This window comes from Bactrocera oleae, chromosome 3 (genome assembly GCF_042242935.1).
Source record: "Bactrocera oleae isolate idBacOlea1 chromosome 3, idBacOlea1, whole genome shotgun sequence".
NCBI classification, from domain to species: Eukaryota; Metazoa; Arthropoda; class Insecta; order Diptera; family Tephritidae; genus Bactrocera; species Bactrocera oleae.
This window is the reverse complement of record NC_091537.1, coordinates 63,988,698-64,008,715: the sequence shown is the minus strand read 5'-3', so window position 1 is coordinate 64,008,715 and position 20,018 is coordinate 63,988,698. Positions and strand designations below refer to the sequence as shown.

Genomic DNA, 20,018 nt, shown 5'->3' with positions numbered 1-20,018 from the left:
TTAAGGCTGGTGTCGCAGTATTGCGTTGGCAGCATGGGGCCACATAGCTCGTGGTCCACTCCCTATGGGTCTTAATGCCTGAGCAGGTCTTAAGATGGCTCCATCCATTGCATGTATTGCACCTAACCGAGGTGGAGTTTGGATGGAGCCTTTTAGCGCATACGCAGCAAAAGAGTTTCTCGGGGCCCGGGTTGGACTCGATGTCAGCACGGGTCAAGACGATACGGAGCAACCCTGCTGCAAGGTGTTGCTCTAGTGACGACAGACTTAGACTAACACTTACCGATCCAAACAGGGTTAGATCGCCGAAATAACAGCCCTTGGCCGGATGATATCCGGATCAATTCCGGTAACGTAGAACCGGCTGTTGTGGGAATTGTGAGTTTCGTTATGTATCCCACATACCATCACCCATATATAAGGTTGGAAGGTATCTCCCTTCCGCTTTTTTGTCTCTTGAATTTCGCGGCTATGTACAAAGCGCTACAGAGCTCGTTTCTGGCAACACTATACATAATTTGAAAGGTCTTGACATAACCTACAAAACAACGCTATGCATGATTAGTTTGGATATTGCGTTCAACAGTTATAGACGTGTAAACATGGAGTTCACTAACGCCGAAATTCGCGCTATTTTAAAGTTTTCCTTAGTTAAAGGCAAATCCGTTAGAGAAACGTTCCGTGAGATTAATGGTGTTTTGGGGGATGGTACTCTATCACTTCGAACCGCGGAGGAATGGTTTCGACGATTCAGAGCCGGTGAAAACGACACCATGGATAAGCCAGCCGGCGGAAGACCTGTGACGACAAATACCGATCAAATCATGGAATACATCCAGTTAGACCGGCATATGGCATCTCGTAACATCGCCCAGGAGATGGGAGTTAGTCACCAAACCATTTTGAACCATCTGCAGAAGGCTGGATACAAAAAAAAGTTTGAGGTTTGGGTGCCGCATAATTTGACGCAAAAAAACCTTCTGGACCGAATCAACGCCTGCGATATGCTGCTGAAACGGAACGAACTCGTCCCATTCTTGAAGCGGATGGTGACTGGCGACGAAAAATGGATCACATACGACAATATCAAGCGAAAACGGTCGTGGTCGAAGGCCGGTGAATCGTCCCAAACAGTGGCCAAGCCGGGATTGACGGCCAGGAAGGTTTTGCTGTGTGTTTGGTGGGATTGGAAGGGAATCATCCACTATGAGCTGCTCCCATATGGCCAGACGCTTAATTCTACCATCTACTGCGAACAACTGGATCGCTTGAAGCAGGCGATCGACCAGAAGCGTCCAGAATTGGCCAACAGGAAGGGTGTAGTGTTCCACCAGGACAACGCCAGACCACACACTTCGTTGATGACTCGTCAGAAGCTACGGGAGCTCGGATGGGAGGTTTTATCGCATCCACCATATAGCCCGGACGTAGCGCCAAGTGATTACCACCTGTTCCTGTCCATGGCGAATGCCCTTGGTGGTGTGAAGTTGAACTCAAAAGAGGCTTGTGAAAAGTGGCTGTCCGAATTCTTCGCAAATAAGGAGGGGGACTTCTACGAGGAAGGTATTATGAAGTTGCCGTCTAGATGGAAACAGATCATCGAACAAAACGGCGCATATTTTAACTAAATCCGATCACTGTAACACTTTTTATAAAGCATTGAATGAAGAGAAAAAAAGCGGAAGGGAGATACCTTCCAACCTTATATAAGGAGTAAAGTCAACTAGATGTTTAAAAATGATGATATTAGTTACCGATTTTATCAATTTTTCACTCGATTTTATCCATTTTAGCCACAAAGATGCACTATTATTAGAAAAACACGCTTTCTCACAGATTTGCCCATATATGCAATATAAAGGCTATTGGAACTTCGTTCGCCGTATGCATTTATGGCACGATTAAAAACAAAGATTAAAGTCTCAATTTTCTATTTTTTTTTTGTTTTCTTTCTCTTAAACATGTATGATTTTTATAATTTATTCATTCGTCATTACTATTTACTGTTTTTCTTATTGTTGGTAATTGATCGCCCAATTTAATTGGTAACCTGTCACCCCAATCACTCGCCTTGGCACATCGATAGGCATGTCTTTAAGATAATGTTTTAAAAATATCAGGCAAGCATTTTAAATGTGCATAATTAATCAGTATTACCTTCCATGTTTAGAATGTGTAAATATTACTTCCTGCAATTTCGCATCTTCTGTACACATCCTACATATTATGTGTTTTGAGCGCAATAACGTCGGTCGTACTAACCTTGGCCACTTGCGAGTCGCATCTGATATCTTGCCTTTCTTCAAAACAACGTAAGAATAACGAGTAGTCAGACTATTATTTTTTACACCTCCCAAATGCAAAGGCACATAACGAACTTCAAAATTACAAGGCGTTCTATCACCATTATTAGAAAGCCGAGGACATGTTAAGTTGTGGGAACACTATAAAATTACATAAAAATATATTCAATAGTAATGAAAATTTTTATACAAAAAAGGACACATTTTACCGGTGCAAAAACTTCGCCTTTTAATTCCTCGCTATTAAGGTTTAAAATAAAATCGCGAGCTTCGTTAACTAACTCACTTCCACGTCTAGTACCTTCTTCGATAATGACCATGTAACCACTGCATTTCTTCCACAAGTTCAGTAACACATCTCTGCGACTTTCTATGTTCGGCAGCTCAAAAAGAGTGTATGATAATACTACCAAATCATACAACGTCTAAACTTTGTATGAAAAATTATAATAAATGTGCTTATAATAGTAAAAATATAATATCAGTACCTCTATGGCAGGTAGAAACTGTCTGTAGTAAACATTGCGCAGTAATATTTGTTCATTTTCATTACCTTCACGTAATATTAATTCCGACAGGTCATTCATATGGCGGGAACTATCAACATTGTAATACTCAAATATGGTATCTTTCCACAAATTACTAGCCGCCCACATACCAGTGCCCACTCCCGAACCAAAATCAAAGTAACTTCTAGGCTGGAACGATTGATCACGCACTCGTAATTCATTTAATATACTCGTTAATACACTATACTCCTTTGCACCGCGGCCAATTGCGTAAACCAAAGATTCATATGTACCATATTCAATCGGCTTCCAAGAATAGTTTCGTTGTGCCATTAAGCGCTTTATTAACTTTTCCCGTATCCTCCACCAATTAACAGCGCTTTCTTCTCCTAGTGAAGACAACTTCCCCGGCGGCATCCGATTATCAACTTCTTTCGTAATGGACTTCATTTTCCCATTTAATTCTTCCTGTTCAACCGGAGGATGTCGGGAACCTATATATTGATCTAGCTGTTTGCAATCTTTCAACAAGGTTTTTATCGGGTAATCTCCGGTGACACGTTCCAAAGCATGGCGGAGGTTTAAGGGTAACTCAATTTTCCCAATTTTTGCTCTACCAGGATGATGCCTCGCTTTTATCTCTGCATTCTCTAATTTTTCAATAAGACTCGGTTCTACCTCCACAGCAATTTTGCACGTGCTTCGAACGAAATACTTTGAAATTTCATATCGCAAATTGGCAACAAACTTTAATCCGATACTCATAACTTTTTTAATTCTTAATACAAATTACTACAATTGCATGATTCTGAAAAACAGCCGTAAAGGTTGCCAGCTCTATTATAAATGGGTTGAAATAATGTAACTGATTTCTCGATAAATAGTCTATCTTGTTACTCACTCAAATAAAAGTCCCAATTTAATGGCTATACACTTATCTTTATATCTAATCATTGTATAAATCTACAAGTAACCAATCCTAAGATTTTCACTAATACACATTTTACCATAGATAAAATGATCCGAAATTCCTCTCTTTGCCTTCTGAGAGAGCTCATGAACTTTCAGTGCTGCGAAGTAAACCACGAGTTCATGAGCTACTGCACAGATGACAAGCAAAACAATTAACTACCACGAAGAATCCCGCAGAAATATATTGCGAAATTAGTGGGTTTTTGCGAGATCAGATATTTTAGTGACTTTAACGTGTGTTTCTAATATTTATTTAAAGAGATTTAATATAGTTTTGATTTTAAGAAAGATGTATTTTGTCGCAGAATATTATTTTGCTTAGCAGTACCAATTGTCAACGTATGTACATATTTGATTAGAATTCCCAGCAAATGTTATGTAAACTTTGACTTCCGAATAAATTATCAAAAGATATTTGTTTATTGAGTATATAAAATATAAGTAATGTTCTTGTTTAGGTTATTTAAAACTAATTAAGTGTTTTGATATATTAAAATATTATAAAGTTAACTTTGAAAATCATTTGTGATTAAAATAAACATGTACATATATTTAGACCGCATATATGATATCTAGTTTGTTAAAACTAATATTAATTATGTATATTTTTCTGTTATATAATAACCGAAAAATACCCAAGAAATACATTAAAAAACCTCAAAACTTATTGTCTTCCTTAGTGGCACCACTGTCGAATGCTATCAAAAATGTGGATTTTGACAGCGCTCTCTTGAATCAAAGAGTTCGAATCTTTTATCTATGCAACACGGCAACACTCTAACCATGGATAAAATGATCCGAACTCTTTAGCGGCCTTTACACGGTCATTTTTGGATGCAAAAAAAACTGGTTTTCGTTTAAACGGTCGAACATGCAATCATACTTTATTTCTCTGTTATTTGTGAACGAAGCAACATCAAGGATGACATGATCATTTTCGTAAATGTAAAGGATTTTAGGATTCTAGTTCGTTTATATACAATGTACTGATATTTTTTTGCGTAACTTGTAAACTTGAAACTTTGCCTCTACTAATAAAAATATTAATGTAAATTCAGTATTGTTAAAAACGTTGTTACTTTTAGAAAACATTCCTTTTGAAACTCTTAGTTCGGTAGGATATAAAGTGGCAATAGTTCTGATTTTTATTTAATTTAAGAAAAATAATTGTGGTAGTAACTACGTTCAAGAATTTAAATCCCGTAATTTTTTGTTTAAAAATTATTTATATCGGTCTAACAAGTCAAAATATACAAGTGAATATTCTAAGCACGTGTATACAAATAAGCTAGGTTTCCGGATACCCAGCTTCTGGCATATCTCCTGTATTAGAGCTGATTCAAAATTTCTCCCTTTGTCAGAATGTAATTCTATTGGAACACCATATCTCGATACCCAATTGTTGATGAATACATCCGCTACTGTTCCTGCCTCTTGGTTAGGAATTGCGTATACCTCTGGCCATTTGCTGAAATAGTCCATGACTACCAAAACATATCTATTTCCTAATTTACTGATAGGAAATGGACCAGCTACATTCATGGCTGCTCGCTCAAACGGCGCACCTGAATTGTACTGCTTCATCTGACCATGACTCCTGGACCGCGGCCCTTAAGCAGCAATGCACTCGACACAATTGGCGATCCACTCCGTAACTGATTGACGACAACCAACCCAATAAAATGTTTGTTTTAATTTCTCAAAGATTTTAGTGACACCCTTGTGTCCTCCACTTGGACCGTTGTGCAGCTCGTTGAGAACTTCAGGAATTCTTACTTTTGGAACAATCATCAGAGCTCGTGAACTTTGTCCATCTTCGCTTTCCCATACGCGATGCAAGCAGCCAGACACTAACTTAAAACTATTCCATTGTATCCAATAAGCCTTTGCGACTGGGCTTTCTGTAGCTATTTCTTCTCTCGTTGGACGTTTATTCATCTCCAATCCATGTATTACACTTTTCAAATCTGGATCCTCTTGCTGACATTTCCGTAGCTTCTCTGGATCCCAGTCTGATGTTATAGTCATTAATCGGACATCTATAATGTCTTCTTTGGCCTCAGCTTTTCGTTTCCGTCCAACTGGATTATTGGGCTTGTTACAATTGCGTGCAATATGGCCACTTTTCCCGCAGTTGAAGCATTTAAGCACACCATAATTTTTCTTATCCGCTTCCGTAGATTTTTCCAGTGCTTTCTGCATGTTGTCAATTTTTTCAAGTAATTGGTTCACCCAAGTGTGTTCCTCTATTTCCACTTTGTGAGCTTTAAATGTTTGATTGCAAAGCAGAGATGCAGTTTCCTGTGTCAGAGCATACGAAACTGTTTCTGCAAACGTTATTTTGGACATACTAATGCAGCGAAGCGTGTAGTGTTATCTCGTATTCCATTGAGGAAAGTCTGAATTTTCGTGTCCTCGATTCCATGGATTTATGTGCATAAGCTAAGTGAGCTAACCTCTCAATTCCTGTAGCAAACTCCTGCAACGACTCATTGCCTTCTGGCGGCGATTTCGCAACTCCGTTTGAAAGATCTGCTTCCTGTGCTCACTACCATACCGTCTTTCTAATGCACCCATCAACGTTTCATAAGTACTCCCCTCGCAGTTTGGAATGGTCTGTAATATCTCCGCTGCAGATCCTTTTAATGCAACGAACAATGCAGCTACTTTATCTTCAGCGTTCCAATTATCTGAAGATGCCGTCTTTTCGAATTGAAGCTTAAAAACGTGGAACGGAACAGTGCCATCAAAGGATGGAGGTTTTACCTTGGCAGAAGCTGACGACATAATTGGCCGATTTAATTGTAGCTCACGGAGACGATTTCTCAATTCATCCACTTCAGTTTTAATTTTATCCCGCTCTTCCGAAATCTGTGAAAACACTTGCGATATTTGTGCATCCTGCTCTTTCAACTGTGAGGACACCTGTGCTGATATACATGCATCTTGCGCTGCGAACGGCTCTTTTAAGTGTAAGGATACCTGTGCTGATATACGTGCATCTTGCGCTACGAACTGCTCTTCCAAATGCGTTGACAATCGTGTATCCTGCTCTTTAAATTGTGTTGACATTTGAGACATACGTGTATCCTGCTCTTTAAATTGTGTCGATATTTCTTTCCCCATCTGCGATATTGCAGCAAAAATCATGTTTATGTCAACAATCTTTCCATGTGAAAGACATATTCCTCAACACTAATGTTTTCCGCTTCCATGGCCTCTCTTAACCGTGATTGTAATTCAGTTTTTAATCCATTTGTCGCCAAACCACGTTGCTCCAGCTCTTTTTTCAGTTGTGGAATCTTCAGATCGTTAAACTTGGCCATTTTCAAATAATTATCTCCTTGGGAATTTTCTTGACAATCCCACTTCTGACATCAATTGTAACGGATTTCTCGATAAATCGTCTAACTATAACTCACTCTTGAGCTCGATCGCTGGATTGTTAAATTAAAGTCCCGATTTAATGCTATACACTTATCTTAATTTCCAATTTCAACAGCTTAACACTTATTGCTCGCTATTCGAACTTACAACTTACTGCTTATAGCTTAATTGCTCTTTACACGGCAACACTCTAATTAGAACTGTGTCTGCTGCACAATCCGTCAGCCCTTACATAGTAAATTTTTAACGAAAGTTCGCTACTAGAACATTCTGGCAACCTCGAATTCGCTGTCTAGTTGCTTCTGGCAGTTTATCGTCAATTCTAGACAGCGAATTCGAGGTTGCCAGAATGTTGTAGCAGAGAACGTATATCATAGAGAAGGTTCAATTGCGGACCAGCGTGTGAATTGTCAAAACCTAACAAGATTTTATTAGTGAATTTCACCAAATCTGGCTCGGAAGGAGAAATTTTAACAGTAGAGAGTCAACAGAGCTGAGAATTCAATGAAAATTATTCTCAGAGACTTGCTTTGATATTACAGCTGCATGTTAGCCTTTTGGCTTATATTCTTATACGTTTATATGCAATCATATTTATTGATATGAATATCATTTTGCGAATTTTTATGAATGCATGCAAAACTGATAAGATCTTTTAAATTATGAAATTTCGAAATAATATTTATAGTCAATTTGGGCATTTAATAATTTTATTTAGTTTTTACCTAATATACATTCCTAATAAATATTTAATATTATAATAATAGAGATTAAATTTATTACAATATATGTATGTATGTACATCTTTTATCATATTAATCTTATATAGTCATATGTATGTACGTATGTATTTGAATGTACGCATTCAGAAAGTCAAATCATGATTTTATCACTTATCAATACACTATACGTGCGCGCATTGATTTATATGTACACGCATATATCTACATAAAATTGCGGAACAAATAATGCATACACAAACCAACCTACATATGTGTGTGCGTACACAAGTAAATATATCACCCGCAAAAACTACAAACATTGTTCTACAAAAACAACAATCGTCACAAGTCAATATGTCAGCCAAATAGGCGAAGCCCAAATTTATAATAAATTACACAACAACAACATTTTCATTCATGAACGCAGGCGTACTTTTAACAAGCAACCTCGCTTCATTCATAAAAACAGATACCCTCACATCCCCCCGAGCATGCGTTTGCCAACAAGCTTCTTTTCGCGACGATGGCAAAAGCTAAAAATCATAAATTGAACAATTTTCTGATATTCCCTCTGGAAGGGAAAAGTTGCAACCACGCAAGCCCACAAAACACAGAAAAAATTGACAAAACTGGCAACAAAGCTTTTGTCGATTTAAAATATTTTACAATTTTAAAATATTTTTCCGTGTCTCACAAAAATCTGCGTCAATATGTATGCATGCTCATATATAAACATACATATTTACGATGATTTGTTGGCAAAGCTGTTAGAGCGGCAAGGGAAGCGGTAACAATCGGCGGCCGTTCGTTAATATTTTTTCGGCACAGCTCGGATTTTCTACCAACAACACAATGTTGTGACGCTTTGTCGTCGGGTCAGTCCTTCGACACAGTGACTCTTTGACAAGAAAACAAAAAACGTGAGCTTCGGCCATTGGTTGTCCGTGGCAACGGAGATTTCGCATGAAACAATGAGTGTACATATTTACATACATACGTTGCATATAGACAAATTAACAATTATAATGGGTACTTTCATATTTGTTTACATGCACACATAATTATACATATACTTACATATATATGTATAAGAATATTTGCGACCGCTTCGTCTTTTCTTATGGGGATATGTCAAGCAAGAGGAGTACAAAATCAAACCCAGAAATCTGACTGAACTGAAGCAGTCCATTAAATAGATATTTGAGGCAATCCCGACTTGAACCCTCCATTAAAATTTTCTATACAATACAACAAAAATTGATAAAAAAGAAACTTAATACGGTTAATTTTTGTAGCACGATTCGTGAGCCGCCCTGTATATGCAGAATATCTTAAAATTATATGCAAAGTCGTTTGCGCATTGTAAATATACGAATTTGTAAGCGTACATTTCTTAACATTGAATTTAGCATTATTTTTCTCATTTAACATTCAAAATGCTCAATTCTGCTATTTTGCGCTCCGCAGGGGTAAAATTTTGGTGAAATCCGCTTATAATTTGTTTGAGGTGAGATCCTCTTAAGTTGGCGAGTAACCCTCCGTCAAGAGGAACATTTTGACAATCGGCACACCATGAACCTTCTCTATGATATATGTTCTCTGGTTGCATATTGAAAAATTACCAGTGTTACGTTATCGACATATTTTGTAAATGATAGAAATAAGATAAATAGAATTGAACAAAAAGTTGAATATTAAATATAAAAGCACTATTTTTGCGCTATATAATGTCAAATAAATTTGCACAAACGAGTTAGTCAAGTGTTAGTGGATATAAATGTGTAAATCCATTTTTGGTCGAAAAATACGTATTTTAAATAGTTGTACGACTGTATCTTTTTCTTAATCTGAAGAACATCCTCTATCGGCTTCTATTCACTTTATCCCCGAAATCCTGGGACGGTTTTCAGAGTTTTCCCAATCATTTAACTGAAATTATTCTAATAACGATACAAGGGCGTTATCTCCATCTTAAACTTGGACTATATTTATATTTTATATAATTTCTGGCACGAACCTGGCAACTCTTTTGTCAACTTTTATTTGTTTACTATACGAAAATATAGTTTTAAGTTGTACCGTTGTATAAGCCTACAAGTAACCAAAGAATCAGCTGTTTTCCTATGTGTGTGAAACAGCCGTGATCACCTGATCGAATCTGCATTTTTTTGACACAGAGATGTAAATAAAAGGACTGTATGTTGTTAAACCAAAGAACCTAAAACAACTTCTCTGGTTTAACAACTTGTTTATGAACATGTATTTGTAATGGAGAATATTAATGAAAACTTTCAAGAATATTTTCGAAACAAAAGATTATTATATATATATTGCTTTTCCTCACCACCTCTAAGGTGTTCGGTTCCCCAGGAGGTTTATACTCACCGATATAATATATACAGTTCTAAAACAATCTGGTGAATCAATGAATCAGGTTCATGAATATTAATTACATTAAAAATATAACATTAACAATATAAGTTGAAATATTCAACTTGATTTGAACAAAAACGAAAATAAATATAAAAAATGAGGTACAATTCAGGAACATTAACAATAATCAATACAATCTACTAAGTAATAAATAATATTTACAAAATATTCTAAATCACCGTTATACAATAATATTTTTGAGAAAATTGGAAACATTTAATAATATTTCAATACAATAAATAATATTTTAAATAATACTATGTAAATTTAATCTTTAGGAATTAAAACAACCGAAAAATATTTGAATATGTAATACAAACATTCTTAAGATTATAAATTTCAAAACATAACACGCAACATACTGTACCGGATTTCTCGATAAATCGTCTGCCTGTAACTCACTCTTGAGTTTGATCACTGGATTGTTAAATAAAAGTCCCAATTTAATGGCTACACACTTATTTTTATTTCTAATTCCAACAACTTAACACTTATTGCTCGTTATTCAAGCTTACAACTTCTTGCTTATAGCTTGATTGCTCTTATCACGACAACACTCTAACTAGAACTGTGTTTGCTGCACAATCCGGCAGCCCTTATATAGTAAATCTGTAACAAAACATTGCTTCTAGAACATTCTGGCAACTACGAATTCGCTAACTAGTTGCTTCTGGCAGTTTATCGTTAATTCGATTTTGTTCTCTCATCCGTGTTCGTCACACTGCCCTCCACCTAAGTCTGATCGTCCCGATTAGACATATTTGCGATACCAAACACAAAACTTTTATGTCGCCCATCTCGTCTTCTAGGCTGGTGCTGACATCGTTAGCCGTCCTTCTCTTCTTGGAGTTAATTCCATCCGTTTTCCGGATACTCAGTTTCTGGTACATCCCTTGACTTAAAGCTGACTCGAGATTCCATTCTTGATCAGAACGTAACTCCAATGGAACACCGAATCTCGTTACCCACTTGTTGATGAATGCCTCCACCACTGGTTCAGTCTCTTGGTTAGGAATTGTGTATACTTGTGGCCATTCATTGAAATGGGCCTTGACTACAAAAACATGACTATTTCCTAATTTATTGGTGGGGAATGGACCATCTTCATACACGCCTATTTTCTCAACTGGCGCACGCGAATTGTGCTGTTTCATCTGCCCATGACTCCTGGACCTTGATCCTTTAGCTACAATGTTCTCAGCATATTTTGCAATCCTTTCTATAGCTGATTGACAACCAGTCCAATAAAACCTTTGCTTCAAATGCTCCAAGGATTTCATGTCTCTCAAGTGCCCTCCTCTTGGACATTTGTACTGCACGTTAAGAACATCAGGAATTGCAACCCTTGGAACAACCATAAGTACTCGGAAGGGTTGCTTATTTTCGCTTTTCCATACTCGATGCAAGCAGTAACACACTTACTTTAAACTGCTCCCTTCTGCCCAATATGATTTTGTGACTGGCCTTCCTGTAGTTATTTCTCCAATCGTTGTACATTGGTTCAACTCCGCCTTATGTAATGCACCTTCCAATTCTGGATCTTCTTGCACAGAGTCATCCGTTTTAGGTTCAATTTTATGCTGATCTTCCACCTGTGATGGTATACACGCTTCCTGCTCTTCCAACTGTAAGGACACTTGTGCTGGTATCCAAGCTTCTTGTTCTTCTAACTGTGAGGAACCTTTAACTGGTTCACACGCTTCCTCCTCTTGCAACTGCGAGGACACATGCGCTAACATACGCAAGTCCAGCTCTTTCGACTGTGAGGACCCTTGTACTGGTACACACGCTTCCTTCTCTTCCGATTGTGAGGACACCCGCGCTGACATGCGCCCGCTCAGTTCTTCCGACTGCGAGGACACTTGTGCTGGTATACAAGCTTCTTGCTCTTCATACTGTGAAGACCCCGGTTCACACGCTTCCTCCACTTCCCACTGTGAGGATACCTGCGCTGGCATATGCACGTCCAGCTCTTTCGATGCTGACAACTGTGCTGAAAAATACTCAAAGAAGGATTCCAACGCAGCACAAATAACCTCTACTGAATATTGAGTCACTTCCTTCTCTTGTTTCTTTGTTGTCTCTTCCTCTAATTCCGATTGAGAGACATATTCCTCAACATTAATGTTCTTTGCTTCCATGGCTTTTCTTAACCGCGACTGTAATTTGGACTTTACTCCCTTTGTTGCCAAGCCACGTTTTTGCAGCTCCTTTTTCAATTGTGGAATGTTCAGATCGTTAAACTTGGCCATTTTCAAACAATTCTCTCTTTGGGAATTTATTTGACAATCCCACTTCTGACACCAATTGTACCGGATTTCTCGATAAATCGTCTACCTGTAACTCACTCTTCAGTTCGATCACTGAATTGGTTAATAAAAGTCCCAATTTAATGGCTACACACTTATCTTTATTTCTAATTCCAACAACTTAACACTTATTGCTCGTTATTCGAGCTTACAACTTCTTGCTTATAGCTTGATTGCTCTTATCACGACAACACTCTAACTAGAACTGTGTTTGCTGCACAGTCCGGCAGCCCTTATATAGTAAATCTGTAACAAAACATTGCTTCTAGAACATTCTGGCAACTACGAATTCGCTAACTAGTTGCTTCTGGCAGTTTATCGTTGATTCGATTTTGTTCTATCATCCGTGTTCGTCACAATACTATAGCTGATTTGTGTCGTTTAGACGTTTTAGTAGTAGAATATATGTAGGTAACCCGTACCAAGTGGGACATTTTTGCGTGTGCATTAGTGAAAATCTTAGGATTGGTTACTTGTAGATGTATACAATGGTTGTACTCCAGATATTTTTCGTCAAAAATGGATATAAATATCAGCGAATATGAATCACAGGTAATGGTAAGTGTTATTTTAGGTTCCCCAATGAAAGAGACAGAGCGATAATGAAAATTTATTTTCAAATTGTCTTATTTTGAGGCAAAGATGAGAATTCCGTGGGCGGAAAGTAAAAGTAAATTTATTAACAAACTTAATTTTTTTTGTTAACCTTTCGATAAATTAATTTATACAAAAAAATCAAAAAATGTATTTTGGATATATTTCTGTGCAAATGTACAGTGTAGTTACAAATAAGTTAATAAAAAAATATGAGCAAAGTGTTTTAAACATATATTTATTTATACTTAGAGTATAGTTATAAAATAATTTAACAGCCTCCTTCGTTGGGTGGCCTAAACTATACATTTACAAATAATATATATCTTTTCAAAAGCCTTAAAATTAAGTGGATAAATTGTTTAGCTTCAGATTGTGGAAGAGTCCTTATTAGCTGCTGAAAATCACGAAGAACGTCTTGCACTCAATGGTCTAAAAGCAGATCTTTTAGATCTTATTGAATTAACAAAACAGACAAATGCAGAGGAATCCTCTAATAACAACGATGGATATAACTTAAATGAAGAACTAGAGCGTTTTAAGAGTGAAATGGCACAATTAGATAACGTTGAAAGCAATGTCCAAGAAGTTACCGAAGAAAATATTGATGAACAGTTAAATAAGCTTAGAGTAGGAGTTATATATTGCTCTTTACTACTTTAAATAATTATTACATTTTATTGAAAGGTAAAACTAGAAGATATGGTTGGTCAGAAGTGTACTGCACCCCATCAGCATACCTGGGGTGCAATTAGTTACCATAATGCCATTGTCTGTGGAATTGAAGATAGGGCAAATATGGATAGTAATGGTCAATTAAAAGCTCGATTACGAGTTTTGTTTACTAATCCTACTCATCGTGAAATGTTGCCATGTTCATTTTACCTTGAAGGAGACTGCCGATTTGACGATGCACAGTGTCACTATTCCCATGGCGAACTTATAGATGCTGAAAACTTAGGTGAATATACTGAGCCAAATTTTACACGACTTGCTCGCAATTGCGTTGTGCTTGCAAAATTGCCAGATCGCCTTTGGTATAAAGGTCGTGTACTTTGCGCGAATTTTGTAGAGCAATTATGCCGTGTTCGTCTTGATAAGAAGGATAATAAACGAGAAAGAGATTTTTCATTTGAAGATTTGCTACCAATATTTCATGGTTTGTAATACTTTATAAGAGCCAGATTGTATGGATTATAAATTAATGTAACTCTTTTAAATGATCAGATGATGATTTATCTAGCGGAAGCTCGAGCGAATCTTGTGCCGAATTGGGAGAATTAGAAGATATCAAAAACATAAAACAAGCACATTTACCAGAACAAAGCTTGTTTGAACTTAAACCAACACAACCACTTGGCGAGTGGGAAAAACACACTCGGGTAGGAAATAAAACTTCATATAACCTTCCTATCTACATTTATGAATTAAATAGGGTATCGCATCGAAAATAATGGCGAAAATGGGATATGTTCACGGTACTGGATTAGGATCAAACGGAAGTGGTATTGTCATACCTGTTACAGCACAAATATTACCCCAAGGCTGCTCACTTGATCATTGTATGGAGTTACGCAAAGCATCTGATGGAGATAAAGACTTTTTCAGTATAGAGAAAAAACTACAGCGTCAAAAGAAAAATCAGGAAAACATTAATGCGAAAACATATGAACGAGAATTACAGCGTACAGATGTATTTTCATTTATTAATGATAATATTTTGGGTGGAGGATCTGAAATAAGGAAAGCAACTAAAAATAAATCACTAAGTAACGAAACTACGAAATCGTTAAATGTAGCAAGTGTACGCGTTGCAGACGACATACGACGGAAAGAGCGAGAAATTGCGAAGTTACGTCAATCGATGGATCGTAACTCTGTCGGCTCAAACTTATACAAACGGTCTCAACAACAATTACAAATTAAAGCTCAGGAATTAAAAGCATTACAAAAAGAGGAAAATATTCTATTTAAGGAACAAGCATCAAGAAAAACGAAAGATAAACTATGCATATTTTGAGATAAACTGTAAATGTTTTCCACCGAATAATATTGAAGAAAAAAATTAGTAAAACAATAATATGAAATATATGATTTTAAAATTATTGGCAAATTATTATTATTGGAATGAGAAATGTTTTCAATTCAGGACAAGATACCCACATAATTAAATGATATAGTTTTGATTTTCTGTACTCAAAAATAAAGTAGCAATTATTTAAATAATAATATATATTATATTATTTTAAATTCATAACGCCACCAATAAAATATATATATATAAAGAAATATTTTAAAAGAGAACTTTTACTAATGACGATGACTATAATAAAACTTCCTCTATGACAAAAGCTGTCACCAATGATTTGGGAAATTTGATTATATAACGTGAAGTCTGTTTTTTTATTCGACCTAATTCACACCTAAATAGAGTTAGATCTGGGAATATGGGATTAATTTCATTATGGTGTTAGGTGTAATCAGAGACATGAAAAAATAACAATTTTAACTATATATTTTTTTTGCCAGTAAAATATTTTATTTTATAAAAATAAAAACAGCATCTTTAAATACGGTTTCGTGTTGACTTGACAGAAATTAAAAAAAAAATTAATAATATTATTATGTGGATCTAGATCCAACCAAAGCCTCTTGCGATGACTATCAATAATCCTTTAGAGATTCATTTAAAATTAATTATACAAAAACATAAGTTATTGAATAGATAATCTAGTGACTGATCATTGCTTTTTTAAGTCTTTTTAAATTAACAAAATTGTTGTAAAATTTTTTTTTAAACCGAAATAAAAAAAATCTTCATCATAGTCAAAAAGTTGCAAGTATTTAAAAAGCTGTTAAAATTTCATTGAAATCTATCGAACGGTTTTCGAGATACTGTGGTCACCAGCTCAAAAAATATAGTTTTCAGAAAAACGCATTTGAGGGGCCCGAGAACCCTTTTCTGATTATCGAATAAATCGAAGAGTATTTGTCACATTTATTTAAAAATTTCAGAGAATACTATATTTTACGAAAATACAAACAAATAAACGATTTTTTGAAAATTCTGACTACTACTTCAATCAACAAACAATAGCATATTTTTCATATATCACATTTTTTTAGAACTATTGTAGAATAGTATGAGGTTCGCAACGCGACCTAAGGTCTATTGTGCCCTCTCCTCCATCACATGTATTCCCAAAGTCCCAGCCCCTGACAAACTCCTGAAACCTCCTGGGTGCTATAATAATATGATCCCAGTCCACAAAAATTGAACCGAGGGCCTTGAGCCTGCGTCTACATTGTTGTGCAATCTAGTATCAGGTATTCTGGTGTTTTGGGCTCCATGTTGGACAAATGTTTCTTGAGCCTGCAGTGCCCAGTGTAGAGCCCGACAAGGAGACGCAATTTGTCTCTGGGGAGGTTTATCAGCTCTCTGCCACCAAGGGTTAGGGTCTTTAAGCCCGGAAGAGATCTTCTTTTTGTGAAAGGGACGTTGGTTGTTTTTAACAGGTTGCTACGAGTTGCTGGGCTTACGCCTCTTGGAACTATATCGCAGAGAGTGTTCTTAAATTTTCCTCTTGCCATCATCTACTACGAGGATCCATAGAAGAAGGGACAGTACCCCACACTGAGAGCAACCTCTCGGAGTACCAAAACGTATCTTGCTTTCCCCCCACAGTAGTTTCTGCAAACCTAGTATGCAATACAGCCTTTATCCATCTGCATATAGGAGCTTCCACGTTCCTTTTCTCCAGTGCTCTGATCATGCTTGCGTGGGACGCATTATAAAAAGCACCTTCAGTGTCTCATTTTTCTCCAGCGAGTGATGGATTTCAGCCGTTAGTTGGTTCCGAGCAGTGTAAGTAGACCTACCTGCTCTGTACGCGTGCTCATTTGCATGTAGGGGTGCGACTTTCAGCGCCTTCGATCTTATGTGGTTGTCTACAATATTTTCAATACCTTTTAGCATGAAGGAGGTAAGACTAATAGGCCTGAAGGATTTGAGATTACCCTTGTTATTCTCCACGGTGATGGGATGTACGACATCGCAAGGTATCTTTCATCAGCACAACAAGGTACGATAATAGAGCTGCAGAAGTGCTGCGAAGATGCCGACAGCTCTTGGTGACTTATACTTATGTTTAACTCTAAAGTCTCTCTAAATACATCCCAGTATGTGTTTCTAGGAATACGAGCTGGCGTCGCACCCCAATATAAGAAGTGAAATACAGAAGAAATTAATATCGTTCATAACCAGATTACCTTGCTTGTTCTTGTATTGGGGCCCCTGACCTCTACTCTGTAGATCCACTGCTCCTGGATTAATAGCATGCCCAGGTTATCCGAGAGGAACCTACTCGCGATAACAGCCGAGGCTACCATCACATGGTGTAGGTTCCCCTGGGCAACTTTTGTTTGGGCGGTGGCAGTCACAGAATTGGTTCCAAGAGGGACAGATCCTCGCCATCGCTGTCCTCGTTCTTGCCGTGGTCCTGACCTTTCAGCCCTTCTAGGAGCTCCTGTGTGGAGGGTAGCTCCCCTTCACTCTCCGTAGCGCCCCTGCACGACAACGTCCGATGTGTTTTACGTGAGTACCTGCCATCGACGGCCTTACCTCACGGTGCTCCAAAGCACAACGTATCAAAACAATGCGTTGATAAGCGCCCCAAATAATACGAGCTTTTTGCAAGTATTAATTTGGTTACCAGTGGCCAGTGTGTAGGGGCCCACCAACCATCTTGGTAAGATTCGAGGCCGACCTAAAACCTCTTCCGTTTCGTGTACGGAACCCAGTTGCTTGTGCAACTTCTTTTTTCAAACTGAAATTCAGTTCTTCCAGCATTTAGGTTTAAACCACAGCCACCATGATACTTCCCAAAGGGCCGGACCCAATGAGCAGATTGAACCGAAGTCCAAGGGCATTCTGCTCCCCGTGGTACCAGAGTTGAGTCTCCGGTAAGACTGTGTAGCCGAAACTACTGCCAGTTCAGCTACCCATTACTCAATAACTGGTGACATTTGTCGTTTGAACTTCAAATGTCTTTTTATTTGGAATCTCATTTAAAGTCTATAATATCAGTTCAAGCTGAGTATTATAGCACTATTTCTGACATCATTTACTATTCTGATATTTCTGGGCAAAATAAATTAACAGTCATAGTCCATTTGGCTTTTAGGCGCCTTTTACGACAGGCATGCCTTACCGCGGGTAAATTCTCACCCCTACCCGCAGGGGGAACCCTGTACGACAGTAGCAGCCTGCTCGAGTGTGCCGGTGCCGGACTGAGTGGCCGCCTCATCCACCAGTATTGCCTCTTTTGCCGTCTCTTCCACCGCTGTGGCTTTAGGCCTCCAAGCTCTCGTTACCACACTGCTGAACCTAAAGTTCAGCCTAAACCCCTCCTTCCAGATGAATTTGCAAGACTCATCATCAATGATGATGTTGAGCCTCCATCCGATGTCCTCAATGCTGCTATCGACAACCCTCCAAGCCGAGGTACTGAGCCCTTATTTTGATTTCGTATGAGACCAAGCGCAAACTCGTAGGGTTTTCCTGTGCTCCTGGGAAGAAACACCGTCAAGCTGTGCATAGGCAGTATATTTTCACCCCTCTTCGCCCGTAAGACCCGGCCTCTCCATCCATCTAGCTTCGGAGCGATCTTCGCGAGCCAGGTGGCCGCCTTTTCGTCCTCGCAGTCGACTAGCAGCATTTTTGATCTGAAGTAGACACCGGTGAACCCACACCCATTATATACCTCATCCATGATGCTGTCTTACAACGCAGTAAGTTCTTTCGACCCCAAAACCCCCGCAGGGTACTTGGGAGGCAGCACCGCCCTCCGTATGCCTTTAAGGGTTTCCGAATATTTTCCTTGGCCCTCAACACTCGGGTTGGGATTTGGAGCGGAACGTTGCCCTCCGATCGCCGGTGGCTGGCTCCCCTTTTGTCTCTTTGAGCTTGGGGGTTCTTGAGGCGTTATCTGTTCGCTCTTACGTTTCGCGGTTTTATCTGTTACATTCAGTGGTGCAACCATTTCATTTCCTCATATTCCAGACTAGGTTGCGTTAACAAGAATTTTCCGCCCTGCAAGTGCCTGAGGTACCATTTCAGAGTGGCACCGCTCATGCCTCTCCTTCGTGTTTCTTCTGTCCCGTCCCATTAGGGGTCGTCCGCCTCCGAGCAGCTGAGCCAGCTTGAAGAGGTTGTTGTGGGGTCCGCAACAGCATTACCTGCATCCGTCGCAGTAGACGCACGAATGAGCTTCCAGGAAGCTGAACTTGCGCCTATCTCCTGTACCACTCTTACCTGCAAAGTAGTAGTCTGATGTCATTGTCGTTTTTGGTATTTGTTTATTTGCGCTCACGATGGTTCGTACGACCCTTGGCTCAACAAGGTGAGCTTCCGGGTCTAGTCAGTTTTAGGGGAAACGTTAAGGTCCGCCACGCCAGAGCCCCTTGACGCGGTAAGGTCACCAGTTACTTCCCAAGGCGGCCCGGTGTTGGGAAAACTCCGTTAAATACAGTCGAATTTACCTCCTGGCTGCAAATCATCCAATGGGCACGGGAATCGCATAACACCCTAGATTAGGAGGTTGCAGCTCTTGACAACCTGTCTGAGGAGTGCTGTACGGAACCCCTCACACCAGTTGAGAGGGCCTGGAAGTCGTTGCGATTAAGCCCCTGCCTTTATACTGAGGTTGTAGTATTGGATTAGTCATCAAATCAGAGGTGATTTTTTAGACTATCATTAACACATCAAACTGTAACATTTTAGCAGCTTTT

The 20,018-nt window shown here is 38.4% G+C and overlaps 2 protein-coding genes and 1 long non-coding RNA gene across 6 annotated transcripts in view; 2 read left to right on the top strand and 1 right to left on the bottom strand.

Moving 5' to 3' along the window:
• The window catches only part of LOC118682674 (uncharacterized), a 37,570-nt gene extending 32,716 nt beyond the window's left edge, over positions 1-4,854 (top strand). The window contains exons 1-2 of one of the 2 annotated variants that reach the window (XR_004978491.2): positions 3,852-4,123; positions 4,465-4,854. This is a non-coding gene — a long non-coding RNA (uncharacterized lncRNA). Of the gene's footprint in view, positions 1-3,851; positions 4,124-4,464 lie in introns of those variants that run through there. The other variant, XR_011395424.1, reaches the window with a different exon arrangement.
• On the bottom strand, positions 1,915-3,623 carry LOC106619872 (ribosome assembly protein METTL17, mitochondrial). The gene is made up of 4 exons (XM_014238176.3): positions 2,792-3,623; positions 2,513-2,728; positions 2,158-2,444; positions 1,915-2,092 (listed from the first exon to the last, which is right to left on the bottom strand). The coding sequence occupies exons 1-4, from the start codon at positions 3,575-3,577 to the stop codon at positions 1,984-1,986; spliced, it is 1,398 nt and encodes a 465-aa protein (XP_014093651.2). The 5' UTR covers positions 3,578-3,623; the 3' UTR covers positions 1,915-1,983.
• An 8,148-nt stretch (positions 4,855-13,002) lies between the features above and the next one.
• LOC106619869 (zinc finger CCCH-type with G patch domain-containing protein) lies at positions 13,003-15,334 on the top strand. 3 transcript variants are annotated; one of them, XM_014238168.3, is made up of 5 exons: positions 13,003-13,187; positions 13,596-13,859; positions 13,917-14,388; positions 14,457-14,611; positions 14,665-15,334. In XM_014238168.3, the coding sequence occupies exons 1-5, from the start codon at positions 13,155-13,157 to the stop codon at positions 15,247-15,249; spliced, it is 1,509 nt and encodes a 502-aa protein (XP_014093643.2). In that variant the 5' UTR covers positions 13,003-13,154; the 3' UTR covers positions 15,250-15,334. The 3 variants fall into 3 exon arrangements, with proteins under 3 accessions (XP_014093643.2, XP_014093642.2, XP_036228182.2); XM_014238167.3 differs by having other exon boundaries at positions 13,003-13,193; XM_036372289.2 differs by lacking the exon at positions 13,003-13,187 and adding an exon at positions 13,226-13,305.
• The last annotated feature ends 4,684 nt before the right edge of the window (positions 15,335-20,018 follow it).